This window comes from Ambystoma mexicanum, chromosome 6q (assembly GCF_040938575.1).
Source record: "Ambystoma mexicanum isolate Mex_15411 chromosome 6q, UKY_AmexF1_1, whole genome shotgun sequence".
NCBI lineage: Eukaryota > Metazoa > Chordata > Amphibia > Caudata > Ambystomatidae > Ambystoma > Ambystoma mexicanum.
Window position 1 is genome coordinate 614,158,757 of NC_090937.1, and position 16,741 is coordinate 614,175,497.

General features: G+C 46.2%; 1 protein-coding gene across 4 annotated transcripts in view; it reads left to right on the forward strand.

The window, feature by feature from the left end:
• Positions 1–16,741, forward strand: part of LOC138516177 (cilia- and flagella-associated protein 337-like) — a 716,411-nt gene that overhangs the window by 568,825 nt on the left and 130,845 nt on the right. For all 4 annotated transcript variants that reach the window (XM_069631108.1, XM_069631107.1, XM_069631105.1 and 1 more), the window contains exons 20-22: positions 3,763–3,821; positions 4,693–4,834; positions 4,951–4,990. In XM_069631108.1, coding sequence (XP_069487209.1) covers positions 3,763–3,821; positions 4,693–4,834; positions 4,951–4,990 — 241 coding nt within the window. The remainder of the gene's footprint in view (positions 1–3,762; positions 3,822–4,692; positions 4,835–4,950; positions 4,991–16,741) is intronic.

Genomic DNA, 16,741 nt, shown 5'->3' on the forward strand with positions numbered 1-16,741 from the left:
CCATATTATCTCTCTCAGATAGTAGTGCCATAGTGCTGGCTGCGGTATCAGTGTGTCTATAGAAGTCTCATCCCCCAGCCAGTGTACCACAAATTGTAGCTGCCCGCCAGGTAGTATAGCTCAAAGTTCAGAAATGCGATCGCTCCCTACTCAGTCTCTTTGCAGTGGGCTTAGTGCCAGTCTGTTTCTGCCTCCTCCTCATAGGAATTCCCTTGCTATTGTGTTCAGTTGCCTGAAGAATTTCCCAGGTATAGTGTAGGGTATATTCGTGTAGTAGTACAAGACACAGGGGGTACTATCAACTTTAGAAAGGCTGTCCTTTCCCTCCCCACTTTTGTGCTATCCTGGACTATTTCTCTCATCAGGTGGGTTTCTAGCAACATTGCCACTTTCACTTTTGATCTGTTTAGCCATGCGTATACTCTTAGTTTCTTGACATAATTGTTTAGTCCTTGTACATTCCATGTGGCTATGCTTATTTCTTCAAGGCTCATTGTGGCAGCGCTTGATGCAGCCTAACTCTTCCCATGGGCTTGCTCGTTCCGCCTGTTCATGCTTTCTGCTATCTTCCCCCGTGTTTATTGCTTTTATTTCTTCGGCTTTTGTATCCTCTTCTTATTTGTGTGCAATCTGTGCTCAGGGGAGGGTTGTCTGGGTGCCTTTTCCCCTTCAGTGTCTCGTATAGCTTCCCCCTTCCTTGTGCCTCTATCCTTTTGTCTTGTGCGCCTTCATGTTTTTTGAGACTGGTGGGTTCTTCCACTTTCGTTTTGCCTTTCAACCAACAAACTTCAACTTAAAACAAACGCCCAGCCTCCCTCCCCTTGCTCAGGCTCTGCTGCCCTCCTTGCTCGGTCCCAGTTCCCTGAGGCTGGCACGCCGCAGCGTGATGCCTTTGAACTGTCATCTCAAACTTTTGACATTTCGTGGGGACCTTTGACGTTGTGGCCTTCAGGCCAGCCATTTAGTCGCTTCCTTCTGTCTCCTTCTACTTATTCCATCTGGTCCTGAGTTTCATGTGTGGGGTCTTCTATATTCCCTCAGGTCTCTTCAGGCACATCCGTCAGCGCATTACAGAGGTGCGTTCCCGTCATTATGTGCATTTCTACCATTCAGTTGTTGTATGCCCTGCCGGTCCATCCAATCGTGGGCCTCTTCGGTGGTTTCGAAAAAATGAGTTCTGATGTTTTGTTGCACCTTTGGTGCGGCGGGATACAGTAGCATATAGCGCAGGTTCGCCTTCCTGAGACGCTCTTTTGTCGGTCTAAATCGTGCTCTTTCTTTTTGCACCAGTGCAGTGTAGTCTGGGTAAATTGCTATCTTGGAGGAGTTTCTGGTCATAGCGCCTCCCTCCCTCGAGAACATTATCTTTTCTCGGTTCTTGAAATTCTTAATCTTGGCTATCATAGGTCTCGGGGAGCCCCCGGAGGGGGCTTTCTAGTCAGGATACTGTGGGCTGTTTCTACTGAGAAGCCCTGTGATAGTATCTCCGCTTCCACTTCTTGCAGTAGTAGATTTTCTACGTAGTTCGTAGGCTCCCTGCCTTCTTCTCCCTCCAGTAGGCCGACTATCCGTATGTTGTTTCGTCGAGCCCTCCCTTCTGCGTCTTCGACCTTGTGCTCAATAGTCTGTATCCGTCCAAGCATGTCTGTAATTTGGGATTGGGCGCTTCTGATGTTGCTGGTGTTATTCTGCACTTGCTGTTCCACTGTGCTCACTCGATCTGCCAGGGCCCGAAGGTCCTGTCTCAGTAGGCCCACGTCCACTATTACTGCATCTAATTTGTGTTCAAGTGATGTTTTCAGCACTGATATTGCCTCTAGGATGGGGCCGTCTTCTTGACACCCTGTTTGTTGCTCCGATCCTGCCGTGCTTGTGTTGGCATTTGTTGGGTGTGTTGACTAGTGTCACTCTTATGGGCGTAAGCTTCCATGCTAGTCTGCTTGCCCTTGCTTCCACTTTGTTTGTCCGGCATATCCTTGTCCTCAGGTGCTGTGTTGCTCTGTTCGTTGTTGCCTCAACTTGATTGGTGTTTGTGCATAATGTGGCTTTGTTGTCTTGGGTGCTGCTGTTTCTGGGCCTTTTGCGCTCTTCCTCTTGTTTTAGGGATCTCCCTGCTTAGTGTCGTATCGCAAGCTCAGGTCTTGCCTCTGTTATTTGCAGGGCGTTACCATGTGTAGGGGGTGTCCTCTCAGTTCTTCTCACCGTGTTCACAGCTTTCATACACCCCAAGGGGTTGGGTGAGGGAGGACAGTCCCCTTTTCTGCTTCTGCTTTCCTAGATGTTCTGTGCTAATTGCTTCCTTCTGACGTGTGCCGTGCTGCTGTGTATGCTTTTTTCAATGAGCTATGCTTCCTCCCTTTAGAGGCCCGTCTCAGGGCTCAGGCGGTCACCTCTGCCTCCACCAGGTTGTTGCGCGGGCAAGGTGTCGGATCACTTATAATAGTGCGCAGTGCTAATGGGCTTGCTCATTTGCCGGTCCCCCTGAATGTTAGCGAGGATTGTGGGGTGAGGGGAGTCTGTTGCTCCGCGTATTGTGCACCTTGTATCCTCTGTTTTGGCGTACCCTGGCTTCTCACGCTCCCCTCCTGGGCTCACCTGCTGTTTGGGTTCTGCGATCCTCTGCAGAGCAGTCCGCTCCACCTTAGAATCTCACGCCTCTCCACCTTTGATGTCGGCTCCCTTCTGTGTTGTCTCCGGCAGCTGGGCGGCTTTGTGCCTGTGTCGCAGCCCGGTCACTCACTTGTTTGACTCACTCTAACTCTCATGCAGTGGGCAATCTTCTTTCCTTGGAGGCCCATTCCAGGGTTTAGGCAGGCTACCTGCGCTTCCTCCCACCCTGTGTGTGGGCGAGGTGTCGCTGGGTTCTCCCAGCAGTTCCCTTTGGCGGCTCTCGGTCGCCTGCGTGCAGTAACATGGATTGTGAGGTGAGGGGGACCAACGCTCTGTGGGATGAGCGCCTCCTTCCTCTCCCTCCAGCCTCTTCCAGGGTTCGCCTGAAGTTCTGCTTCTGCGGTCTTCTACGGTCCTCCACTTCTTGTGTGCTGTCTCCAGCAGCTGGGCCGCTTCAAACTTCACTTTGCTGCTGTGTTGCTCTTCAGTGGGGTTCACCCTTATTTCCGACTCCTCTTCACTGTCTGCTCCGCTGCTTACGCGGCCACCTGTATGGGTGCCCGCCTCTCTTCACATTCTTTCTAAGCTGGCAGCGTCCCGTCCGCCATCTTGTTTCACCTCCCGCCCGGCTCGGTTTCGGCTGGCATATGGCGTCATCTCACTCCTCTGCACAGCAAGATTTCGCCTAGATGTTCCTGCCACCATCTGACACCATCCTGTGTATTTTCAGAACGAATCAGACCAGTTTGATTGATTTGTGCATAGGATCACTCAGGAGCCCCGAGGTAGTGCTGCTTCACTGCATGGCCGCCAAGCCACGTCCCCGGGTACTTCAGCTGGTTACCTAGAAAATTGAATACTAAGGTAGCAATCAGAACGTTTTCATACATTTTCAGGAACAGAAGATACCAGGATTCCATTGAGGATATCCCCTGACAAAGTTGCGGAAGGCGGACAAACGTTGGGCTCTTGACCTGCCGGCCATAATAGTAGGGCTGAATCATTTTTCAGAATAAATAATATAGAAATGTGCATGTATGCCAAGGAGTGTAACAATTGTGTAACTATATCTGCATCTAAAGGCATTGGCTGGCATGTACATCCCTTATTAGCGACTTTGAACACCAACTGATACATTGAACTCTTTTGCAGGTTGCATCACATTTTGGAACATATCCAGAGGCGGGAAAGTATTCGCCTATTTTCCTGCAGTGAGTATTGTGGGATGCTAATGACAATTGTGTTTTCTATTGCAAATGAAGTCGGGTAATAGGAGGTGTTTGGTAACAAGGCAGATATATAAAAATGCAGATAGAGTAACAATGCATAAGCAAGTTCGGAACTCATTTCTCAGTGTAGGGTAGCTGAGCAGCTAAGAGCCTGGTGGCGTACTATGTGTGGGGGGGTGGTGGGCTCTCACCGACACATCATATCCGAAGACAGAATAAAGACACATGATCAAGCCCCACCAAAATATTTAAAAATAGAAATAAACATTTGATTAACACCAAGTCCAAGTAGAAGAACAGAAAAAATCCAACAAGGACAGCCCAGGACATTCCCTGTGCCTATCTGACACAACCAGAATTACAATATAAACGCTTTACCACTCCTTTTAAACGTTAATAAAAAATAATGTCAACAAACAAACTAAGTTTATGAAAGACAAGGGCGTGACAAAAATAGAGTACATAGACTTAACATAGGTCTTATGGGTGTAAAAGTCAATGTCAGTTAATGGGACGAGCCTTTGGGTGAATATATGATCATCAGAATGTAGCGGCCAGACACGGAAGGCGCTGGTGCCAGTCAGTGGCCAAGGGTCTTGTTGAGCTGCAAGAACCTAGAAGTGCCTTATGGATACTATGGAGCGTTGCGAGGCACTGGGGTACTAGTAGTGTTTCTTTCACAACAAGAATTGAAATGTTTTGCCTTTGGTGTGAAGCCTGGCTCATGTCATCATAAATCAGCTGATTCCGAATCTAGTATAGATAATGCCCTTGCAGCTGTCTTTGTGTGAACTAGTCTGTACCCCACGTGCTGTGCCATAATAACAGCCTTTATTGGTCTTTGCATTTCCAGTCTAGCCATAAGTCTGTGGTCAGTGACCTTGCCTCTACTGGAGATGACTGCCTGCTCATTGCTTCTGACCAACTGGGCTATGTTTTCATCTGGCACATTTTGGAATATGCCTTGCAAGGGGCAGAAGTTCAACCTCCAGTTCGTGAGTGGTTACTTTGAATTCAATTCAAATATTACATTCAAATTGTTCCTGAAGCATTCCTCTTTATTGTGTGCTATGCATGTAGTTCATGTGTTTAATTGTCCTCCTTTTTATAGTGCTGGAGAGTTGGAGAGCCCACGTGTGCAGTATTACCAGGTAAGAAGAGCAGACCTTTCCCTACTGCCTCCATATTTTGGTTTATTCAACTATTTAAATGTATAAAATGCTTTACCAAAGTGCTGTAAAATCAGTTACAAAAAAACAAGACAAGCTCATGTGAATACAATTATCAAAAAACACACAGAATAATAATAAGAAATTAAATGGGTATCAAGTAAAGAGGAAAGTAGCAAGAATGGCGGATTAATGTAAACTGAGAGGAAGCGCATTCCAGAGCTCAGGGGTAAAAAGAGAAAAAGTCTGGAAATGTGATTGAGGTTTACGACGCGGTTACATCGCCCTTTTTTTCCAATCATTTTTTCAGAGAGTTTTTATTGCCAACAAAACTCATCAAAAAATTAGGGGGGAGGGTAAGGGGATATAAGTGGTCAGGGAGTGAATAGGTAGTAAATAATAGGGGAGGTGGTTTTGGCAGGTTAACCCCCACAAATAAAAAATACAATTTTATTCTATGAGTTTTTTGGCAAAAAACTGTAGAGAATAAACTCAGCGACAAAAAAACAAGCGATGTAAGAACATAGAATCGATTGAGCACATTGGACATGAGGGACAGCTGACAGATGATGAGAAGAGAAGATGATTGATAATTGGAAGAAATGAGGGAGGATATTTAAGGGGGTGCCAGACCATGAATGAATATACAAATAACGCAGAGATTGTGAAGACGAGAAGGAAAAGGATGCCAGTGAAGAGAAGCAAGAGAAGGAGAAATATGGGAACGTGGAGGGAGACAAAAAAGAAGGTGACTAGCAGAATAAAAAATAGATTGTAAGGGTGCAAGGGCAATAATACGTAGACCAATCAGAACAGAGCAACAATAATCAAGATGAGGAAATATCAAAGTCACGCGACTTGGAACACTGAAAGGTAAGAAAAGGGCACATTTTGTGAATGTCGAAGAGTTGAAACCGGCAGGAACGAGCCACATAAGAAATAACAGAAAAAAGAAAAAGACAAGAACGATTAAAGGCAGAAGAAGAAAGCAAAGGCAAAGTGTGGGGAAAGACAATATGTGATGGCGAAAGAAAAGTGCAGAGAGAAGGAGCAGGGAAGATAAGGATTTGTTTTTGGGTCATTTGAGATTAAATGAGTGGGAATGCATCCACTGTCTGACAGCAGAGGGGCAGCTTCAAATTATGTCATGAAGATGATCAGAAAATGCATGGAATAACACACGATTTCGGAGCCATCAGCATAGATATGACAGCTTAGGCCATAAGAAGAGATAATGGAGGGAAGTGTAATAATATAAAGTGTAAATAGTAAAGGTCCCAGAACAGAGGCCTGTGGAACACCATAAAGTAGTGGATGCAGGACCCACCCAAAGTTAAAGTGTAAATCGAGTGGAAAGGTGTGAGAACAGAACCCTTGGAGACTGAGCTGGGAAAGAGGTGAACAAAAAAAGAGTGATCCACCGGCTCCAAAGATCCAAACCAATCCAGCAGAATTAGAGGAGATGTCAGTTAATTGTAATGAGCAGCAGTAAGAAAATGTAGATCATGGTGGAGAGCTGTTTCAGTAAAACGAGCTGAACCGAAACCAGGCTGTGGGCGGAAAAAGAGAGATCAAGCATTTGGCTAATGAGATAACAGAGTATAGGCCATGCATTCTAAAAGTTCAGAAACAAATGGAAGAATGAAGGCAAGAGAGGCAAAACATAAGGAAGAAGGAAAGTAAACACGGAAAGAATAAGTGTTGATTGGAGAGGATCATGAGGGGCAGAGGCATGATTAGCAATTTGGAGATAAACAGTCAGATCCCACTCAACAAGGGCTTGAAATCCTACCCTCATTCATTTTGACGTGGGCCATCTTTTTGTTTTTGAGAACCTTGAGGCAGGTTTAAAATGGCTGTTGCGCAAACATGGCCTTACTGTGAGCCCATCCCTTCAACCCGCAGAGTGGTTCAGACTGGCTTAAGCTGGTGTTCTGCCCCAGAAAGCCCCAATACACCTACTGTGTGGATCGACCCGAATGTGTTGGGTCAGCCTGATTGGCTGGCACCAGAACCCTTGCGTTTATGTGTGTTGTGTGATTGCACGGCTCTATTAGACTAGCTCATGCGTATTTCTGGATTAGACCGTTCGCATTCCTTAGATCAGCGAATTTTTATCTGAATTTCTGGAGGACTTCACACAAAGCTAGGCTGATGATTTTAAGGACCATGTTTGGCTCCATTGCCTGAGCTCGGGGCTCCTTTTTCTCAAGCTCTGGTGTCATCGCTTGGCTGCTGAAAGTCACCCCTGGGCTGTTCTTCCTCTTTCACCCAGTTTCTCTGACGTACTGGACTGTATGTCCCATGCTAGTGCTGTTTCTGGGCCCTTTTCATGCTGCCTCCCCTTGTCAACTCCATGAGACTAGCCCCTTGAGGTAGTGAGTCTCTACTGTTCACAAGAGTGGCCATCACCACTCACCTTCTCCTAATGCCTAGACCGACCTAGGGTTGCTCCACCATTGCCCCCGTTGTCGAACTGTTTTCTGCTGTCTGGATTTCCCATCTTGGTCCCTTGATCCATCGGGTTCTACTTGGTCAGGTTTCTCCGACTTTCAGGCCCCTTCCTCTTTGTTGCTTATCCTCCAGGCTGGATGGCCAACCAACTAGGATGGCATAGTATTAGTATTTTGAGTCATCGCTGGTCCTGGGCATAAGCCCCTGGGAACCAGGTCTTGTATCCTGCCCTGTTGAAGAAGCCTTGCACTCAGGCAAGTCCTTTGCATCTGACAACATGAGTATTTGACCCTGAGTCCTAGGGCCCTTGGTTATTCATTGGATTATGATCAGGGTTAACCTGGGTCATGCAGTGATGGGGTGTTGCAGGCCCACTTACCACTGTAGTTGGCCGTTGACTTCCATTAGCCCAACCTTATGGGAATCTTATTTGAAGTGTAGTTTAAATGTTATATCCTTATGGATAGAAATGATCTGATTTTACTATTGCCCACTTGACATACTTGACATACTCTAACAAGTACGATACCCTAGATAAGATAATAACAGAACATGGTGGGTGATATGTACAGGAGAACTGGAACTGGATATGCAGCATAGCATAACTTTGCATTGTGTGATCCACCTAGGAAGTACAGGTTTCTTATGTTATGTCATTGGTTCTTTGACAAAAATGTTGTTCCGAAGCTATAGTGCCACTTTGCACTGATAAACGAAAATTGTAAAGAATTGTTCAAATGCATACCAAGTGTTATGTCAGATAACTCTTTACGGTTAGTATTCATTTAAACCTTAATTTTATTCAATATAGATAAGGCTTATGCTTTTTGTGTTGTGGAATTTGAATACGATTTATAATAAAAAACATAAAAATTGTATTAGGATACTGTTTCTAGCGGTGGTTATATTTTATCATTCCTTTTCAGGGGGGGGGGTCTAATGAGATTATACTGGTCTGGTAGTGTAAGGACAAGCATATTATGTCTTTTGGGGGCCGTCCCGGCATTGTTGGTAAAGTCTAAACTCCCTTGTTTTCCTGTAGGTACTGTGTTCAGTATATGTTTTACATGTGTGTTAATTTTACTATACACTAGAGTCAGCCCCCTTGCATACATTAGTGATGGGAGTGTATTGTTGGCCCCGAGCACCCATATCGTTAAAAGGGGATGTCTATGTGAAATGCTAAAAAAAGAAAAAGAGAAAAAAGCATGTCTATTCCTGTTTGAAGTATAGAAATGCAGGTGGAACAGCTTCTGCTGTTTTACTTGAATACAATGCATGACAGGGTCAGTTCTACATTACATTATTGCGATTAGAAAGATACCACAAGTCAAGGCATCTCCTGCGAGAAGGGTGAGGGCATTCTCACTCTCCTAAACCTCTTGGATCGGCTGTGCAGGTGGCCAAGGAAAGGCCATCGGTCTTCGATCCCGACCCTGGGGGCGAAGAAACGAGGGAGGATCCCCTCATATGGTATGATATGATGCATCATTTATAACGCTCATACACACAAGTGTTTCAAGGTGCAACAAGACATGGTAAGGAGCCATAGGGAGGACGAAACAAACAATCTTACTAGGCCATGCGTCATTCAGACCGTGCAAGTGCAGGGGGAGGGGGAGAGGACAAGTGCCAGGGGGAGGAAAAGGGGAAGTGCGATCCGGGCAGCCTTGCTCTAAATAAGTGTAGTCGGGGGAGCCGGCTCTTGATAGTGCAAGGAGGCAGGGGACTGTAGGGTTACAGATCCAACCCATAAGTGCACAGAGGCCTGGAGGCAGTGGCGGTACTTACAGGTCATGTAGGAGCCTGGTGCCCATTGGGTTCAGAAGGTAGCCAGGCGACCAGTCAGTGCAGCAGACAGGTAGGTCAGCAAGAGAGAGAAAGAGAGAAAGCAGAAGCGAAAAGGAAGGTTTTGAGCTGCTTCCGGTACCTGAGGTGGTCCTGCTCGAGTTTGAGAGAGGCAGGGAGGTCATTTCAGAGGTGGGCCCCTGCAGAGGAGAGAGATCTGCCTCCCACTCTCTTCCTTGACAAGCGTCTGACCATCAGAGAGTTGGAAGAAGATGAGCAAAGGACTTGAGAAGGAAGATGTTTAGGAAGAGAGAGTTGGATGTAATGCGGGCCCCAGCCCCAGAAAGCCTTGTGGACAATGCAGAGGGTCTTGAGCTTGATCTTTGCATTCACCGGGAGTCAGCAGAGAGATTTCAGGGCTGCAGAGATATGATCCCTGAGCTTGAGGCCACAGACAATTCTCGCAGTCCTTTTCTGAATTAGAGAGTAGAGCAGAGAGTAGAGGAAGGCAGGTTAAGAAAGAGGCTGTTGGAGTAGTCCAGCCTAGAGAGAACCAGGGCTCTGGAGACGGTGATTAGGACAAATGATTTCTGTCAAATAGACCCAAACCCTAGCGGGTCGGTGCAGGATGCACTGAGGCGGGGGAGACAGGTAACTAACCAGTAGCGTGTACCTATATAGTGGGAGAAAGCCTAAGAACACATCACAGAAACAGTTACACAGTTAAGGGGAGGGGGTGACCTGGAGAGTGGGAGAGAGCCTAAGGGCCTAAGATCCTAAGACGCTGGGTGGGGGACTAGGGGGGTGGAGCCCTTGGGTGGGACATGGTATCCCTCTTTCCCTAATTTCCCTTCCCAAGCTTTATAGGTTATTGTAAGTAGGCTCCCCTTGTCTACCCACATGTAAACCCTGACAGTACTGGGATGAAGAAGAGGCAACTGGGAGCAATGGAGACTAGACTATTTTAAGACGCTGGTACTGGGATGAGGACGATGCCTGTTAAGAACAGATAACGCCAGGCATGTCCCTTAAATTGTGGTCGGGCATGGCTGACTGGACATCCACACCGGCAGTCTGTCAGGAGACCAGCTGAGTCAGCAAAGAGAGCGACAGGAGAAGCAGCAGGAAGGCCGGTGTAAGCAGCAGGGAACTTTACCTGGAAACCATGCCGAGAAGATGAGGTCTGCAGAGAGAGGTGGACTATGCATGGCATAGGAGCTGGGGCTCCGTGGAACAGACTGAAAAGTGTGAAGGGAGCCGTGTGGAGAGGCTGTCCCTTTTCCTTTTGGTCAAGATGCTCCTTTTTCTGTGTCAGGAGGTCACCACAGGAGGGCCTGAGGGGCAGGAGTTGGACCCCTAACGTAAATTTCAGAATGCTGTATGATCCACACTGCTGGGAAGCCTGTGAACACAACCGGTGAGTTTTTAGAAATTGAGAAACCCGGTGCATGAGCGTTTGAACTTTTCGGTTTGAGGAATACTTTGTATCAGAGTGGTAACGTGTTTGAGGACACACTTTTCCGAAGGTCTCCGATTCAAACCAATGTCAAATATTGAAACACCATGAATACTCTGTATCAGAGTGGTCACGTGTGGGAGCAAACACGTTTGTGAAAGTCTCTGAATGCTGGGCATTTCATTTGAAATGAATTAAAGAAATATTACACAGCAGGTTGAATGGAAAGTGTATTCTGAGCGCAACCAGTGCCTATTGAATACCGAACTGAATGAAAACCCTAACAAGTACAACCAATGTCGATGGAATGACAAACTGAGTGAAAACTTTATGAAGAGCAGAATGGTTACATGTTAAGTTCAGAAGTAAAACAGAACTTTAAATTCGAGTAAAACCATTAGATGCTGAATTCTAAAGTGAATGGAACTTTAACACAGAAAGAAAGGCATATTGGATACTAAATTACGTGAAAACTGCATATAACAGAAAATGACATTGAAAGCAAAATTAATTAAAACTTTGACGTTTATTCCAATACAGTTACAATGAAAAACCAGCCATACAAAGAAGGCACAATAGTGACAAAGAATTTTAAAAAGACAAAGGATATTTTTGTTCTGCTGAAATTAAGTCTTGGGGAAGGGAACCCTGAAACTTGAAACAAATATTGAATTGATACCGGAGTCTCAAGGTTCTTTTGTGCTTGGAACTATGTTACTTGGAACTTGGGGAAGGGAGTCCTGAGTATTGATCAAAACTGTATAATCCTGGACTCAAGAGAGGTAATTTTGAGACTTTTTGCTGGAACTGTTTTATGTTATGTTATGTTACTTTGCATTTATATAGCGCCTTATGTACCATTGGTATGGTCTGAAGGCGCTGGTAGGGTGAACGCCCTGGGGAACCGAAGTTCAAGTCAGTGGAGAGAGTAGAGAGAGTCAAAGGTGCTTGTGAGCACCGGATATGTGTGCAGCTGGTGTGGCATTCGTGTAATAACTGCTTCATAGCGGTAGGTGTGGTGGTTGAGAGATCAGGAGTATGTGTTCGTTCTGGCAGGTTTTATCCAGACCGGTTGTGGCTGCGTTAGGCCTGAGGAGAACGCCTGGCTGCGGGAAGGGGGTGAAATCAGCAGTGATTAGTTAGAGTGATGTGGAGTATGAGGCAGATGTTGGTATGAGAACAGCTATACCGAATGGTGTCATAGTATCTCTGTGTTCTAGTTGAATGGTGGTGTAAAGAGGAGAGTAAGCATGGCGATGTGATGAGATGGTTTACATGATCTTTCAAGCGTTACATGCATTCCAAACCATTCATGTATGTTGCGTATTTCTAAGCGCACCAGTCAGTTCCATGCGCTCCCAGTCCGTTCCACGCACTCCGAACCATTCCAGGCACTATGAAACCATTGCACGCACTCCGAAACCATTCCACACAATCCGAAACCATTCCGCGCACTCCGAACCGTTCCACGATCTCCAGAGCGTTTCATACACTCGGATCTGTTCCATGCACTCGGATCTATTCATGTAATCCACTTGTTTCCGTGAATTAATTCGCTCTTACGCACTCCTCTGCTCTATACACTCGTCCGCTCTACCCACTAGTCTGTTCTGCACACACTTCCACTCTGCGCACTCTTATGCTCTGCGCACACTTCCTCTCTGTGCACCCATCCATTCTGCGCACCCATCCGCTCTGCGCACCCATCCGCTCTGCACACCCATACGCTCTGCGGGCCCATCGGCTCCGCGCACTCATCCGCTCCACGCAGTCCTCCGTTCTATGCAATCGTTCTTTCCACGCACTCATCTGCAATATGCACTCATCAGTTCTACAAAGTCGTTCGCATATACGCACTCATCCGCTCCATACACTCATCCGCTCTATACACTCATCCGCTCCTGAGTTCTACACACTCATCCACACCTCTGCACTCATCCGCCACGTACGCACTACACACTCATCTGGTCTACACTCATCCGCTCTGCACATTCAACTGCTCCATGCCCTCCTGCGTTCTATACACTCTTCCACACTTACACACTCATCTGCTCTACACAATTGTCCGCTCTACACACTCATCTGGTCTACACACTTATCCGCTCTATACACTCATCCGCTCTATACACTCATCCGCTCCACGCACTCATCCATTCTATGCAATCGTTCTTTCCACGCACTCATCTGCTATATGCACTCATCAGTTCTACAAAGTCGTTCGCATATACGCACTCATCCGCACCATGCACTCCGCTCTATGCACTCATCCCCTCTATACACTCATCCACTCAGCACATTCATCTGCTCCTGAGTTCTACACACTCATCCGCACCTCTCCACTCATCCGCCACGTCTGCTCTACACACTCATCTGGTCTACACTCATCCACTCTGCACATTCAACTGCTCTATGCCCTCCTGCGTTCTATACACTCTTCCACACTTACGCACTCATCTACTCTACACAATTGTCCGCTCTACACACTCATCTGGTCTACACACTCGTCCGCACTATACACTCATCCACTCAACACACTCATCTGCTCAGCATGCTCGTGCGTTCTATACACTCATCCGTTATATACACTCATCCAATCTACATACTCATCCGCTCAACGCATTCGTCCGCACAGCGCGCTCATCCGTTGCACTCACTTCAACCATTCTAATGGTTTCATCCGCTCCATTCACTTCATTCATCATGCATTATCGATTGAGGCCATGTTCCTTGTCATACGCACTGGGTCTGTTCTGTGTTCTCTATCTATTTCATGCACTGCTCTCGTCTCATGTACTTGAATCTTCAATTTTGTACTTTCCATTTATGCCATGCACTCATACAGTCTGAGACATTTGTCTGTGTATTCATTAGTCTCTCATAATCATCTTTCCATCCTCTTCTCTTTCTTCAATTTGCCCGTTTTTGTTCATTTTATCCATTGCACTCATTACATCTAATTCATTAATTTAAACTTCATTACTGTTTCTGTGTAATTTATTCTTTTTACCCACTTCACCGCTTTGGACTACTTACTTGTTCTATTTTGTTTGTCCTTTTAGTTTACATTAGCGGTTAGTAGTTGTTGATTTCTCACATGGATCTTGATGTTGTAATGTTATTTGTCTTATTGTTATCTAGGATCTAGTAGTTTGTTGGATTGGGGTCATTGAGCTGCTGTTATTCTGTTTGGGTTAGTTTGCGTACGGGTTGGTTTTCGGGGAAGAGCCAGGTTTTCAGCAGTTTGCGGAAGGACATTAGATCTTCATTAGGCGGTTGTGCAGTGGGAGTGCTTTCCACAGCGAGGGGGCCAAGGCAGAGAATGATGATCCGCCTAACCTGACTGAGTTTGTTTTAGGTATGACTAGGAGGCCGGCTGAGCTTGATCTTAGGGGACGTGGAGGGTGATAGGGTTTTAGCTTGTCTTGAAGATATTGAGGTCCGGATTTATGCAATGCTCGATGAGAAATGCATAAGGTTTTGAAAGTCACCCTTCGGACCACTGGAAGCCAGTGCAGAGTCTTAAGGGCTGGGGAGATGTGGTCTCTCGGGCCAAGCGCAAGTAGTAGTTTGGCTGCAGCATTTTGGGCCCTTTGAAGTGTATTCAGTTGGTAAGCATGGATTCCTAGGTAGAGGGGGGTTTGCGTAGTCCAGTCTTGATATAACAATTGATTGGACCGCAGAGAGTCTGTTGGGAAAGGAGAGATATGGAAAGAGGCGCCTAAGAGTTTTAAGGTGGTAGTGGCAGGCCTTTGAGACGTTGTTGACTTGGCGTGAGAGTGATAGATCAGAGTCAAGGGTGCATCCGAGGTTTTTTACTGAGTTAGAGGGAGTCGGTGAATTGCCCATGGCAGATGACCAAGGTAACGGGTGTGGAAGAAGTTTGGAGTTGCCACATGCCATGATTTCAGTTTTGGAGGGATTTAACAAGAGGTGGCTTTGGGTTATCCAGAGCTCTATGTCAAGGAGGCAGGAAGCAAGGTCAGGTCGGCAGTTGGGTTTTGAGTTCAGGAGTTTTAGAATTAGTTGAGTGTCGTCCGCGTAGTTGTAACACAGGATGTTGTGTGAACAAATTATTGGTGGGAGGGTGGTTAAGTAGAGATTGAACAGGAGGGCAGATAGGCATGCTCCTTGTGGGACTTCCATGTCGACTGGTCGGGCTTGGGAGGAATAAGTGGAGAGTATTGTTATTTGGTGTCTATCTTTGAGGAATGATGCTATTCATTTGAGAGCTGTACCACGAATTCCTAGGGAGTGGAGGCGGTCAAGGAGGATTGAGTGATTGATAGTGTCAAAGGCGGCGGATAGGTCAAGAAGGATTAATGCGGCGCATCCCGTGGAGTCTGACATGATTTTAAGGTCATCCTAGATTGACGTTAGGGTGGTTTCAGTTCCGTGACGGGCTCTGAAACCTGATTGCGCGGGGTCTAGGAGATTGTTTGCTTCAACAAAGGCATTTAGTTGGGAGTAGGCGGTTCGGTCAATGAGTTTGGCAAGGAATATGGTGTTTGAGAAGGGGCGGTAGTTTTTGGGCTCGAGAGGGTCGACGGAGGGTTTTTTTAGTAGAGGTTTGACATGAACCATTTTGAATGTGTCAGGAAAAATACCTGAGGAAAGGGAGTCATTTATGATGGATCTTACATGTTCTCCTGTGCAGGTAGAAGCGAAAATTTCCTTGAGGGTTGTTGCGGGGCAAGGGTCTAGCGGAGAGCCGGATGGTTTGCGGGCAGAGAGAAGTTTGAGAAATTGGTCGGATGATATTGGACTAAAGGAATCGAAAGTTGGTTGCGTAGTGGTCACAGGCGGGGGGTTGGCCGGTATGGGGGGAGGGTTGCCTGGTGGATGTAAGAGAGCCAGTTTGATGGATAGTGTATTTGTTCTTTCGAGAGCTGTGGCGTAAAAGTGGAGAGAGAGTGAGTTGTACAGTGATTGTGAGGGGGTCGGGACGGTGGTAGTGCATGTTGGTTTGGTGAATTCGGAGATGATTTTGTGAAGTTCTTTGCTGGAGTTTTTGCAGTTTAGGATTCAGGAGTTTTAGTGGGCTTTTTTTGCTTTACGGATTTCGGCCTTGTATTGATGAAGGTGTCGGGCCAAGGTGGCTCTGCTCTATTGGGTTTTGTCTTTCTGCCATTTCCGTTCTACGTATTTATATAGTTGTTTACTTGGGGAAGGGAGCTGAAATGAAGCTGCAAGCTGGAAGAAGTTCAGAACGTTATGTTGGACACGGTTTCTTTTGGTTGCTAACATCCCTAAACATTATATAGATTAGTTGTGAGGGCAAGTATAGGTTTTTGGACACAGACAGATTCTTAAGTTGTACTCTTTGACTCAGACTTTCCTTAGTTTCATTTAGGTAGAGAAATCCCACCTTAGCATAGGGCAAGATAGGTATTTTTCCATCCAGACATTTAAGTTAATAAAAGTGTTTGTGAATCTGATATCTGTGTCTTGCTTCATGATGCCTTCACAGTATTTAGAATTGTTTTATGGTAAAGACTGTTTTTCCGACACATGTTCAACAGTAAAAGGCATGAAACTATGGACCAGATTCTCAAAACCTTTATTGGCCCAAGCGATGAGAGGCACAGCGCATCTCCTTCACTTCGCCAAAAAAGTTGCCCTGTATCCACAAAAGGCATCCACACATTCAGATCCCCCTCTGCAGCCCTTTAAGAAGTAAGACATAGTGCAAAGTGTTTCTGCACATTTTAAAGCACATCCCCAATTCACAAATGGAATGAGCGTTAAAATGTGCAGAAAAGAAACATATTCCCTTGCGCCTTTTTGAACAGGCAAGGGGGATGCACAATACATGACGATGTGATTCCTGACCCTGCCCTGCATTATTTTGTGTTTACCAGCAGCAGTTTGAACCACTGTTGATGGGCGCCTGTCATACATTGGTGTTGGAAGTGTGCTCCTGACACTAATGTATGCAAGGGGGCTGGCCAGCAAATAATTTGCGCTGGTGCATAGCCCCCCTGCAACATGCAGGTCACCTTGGAGAATAAGGGCACCCTTAGTCCTGAAAGTAAAAA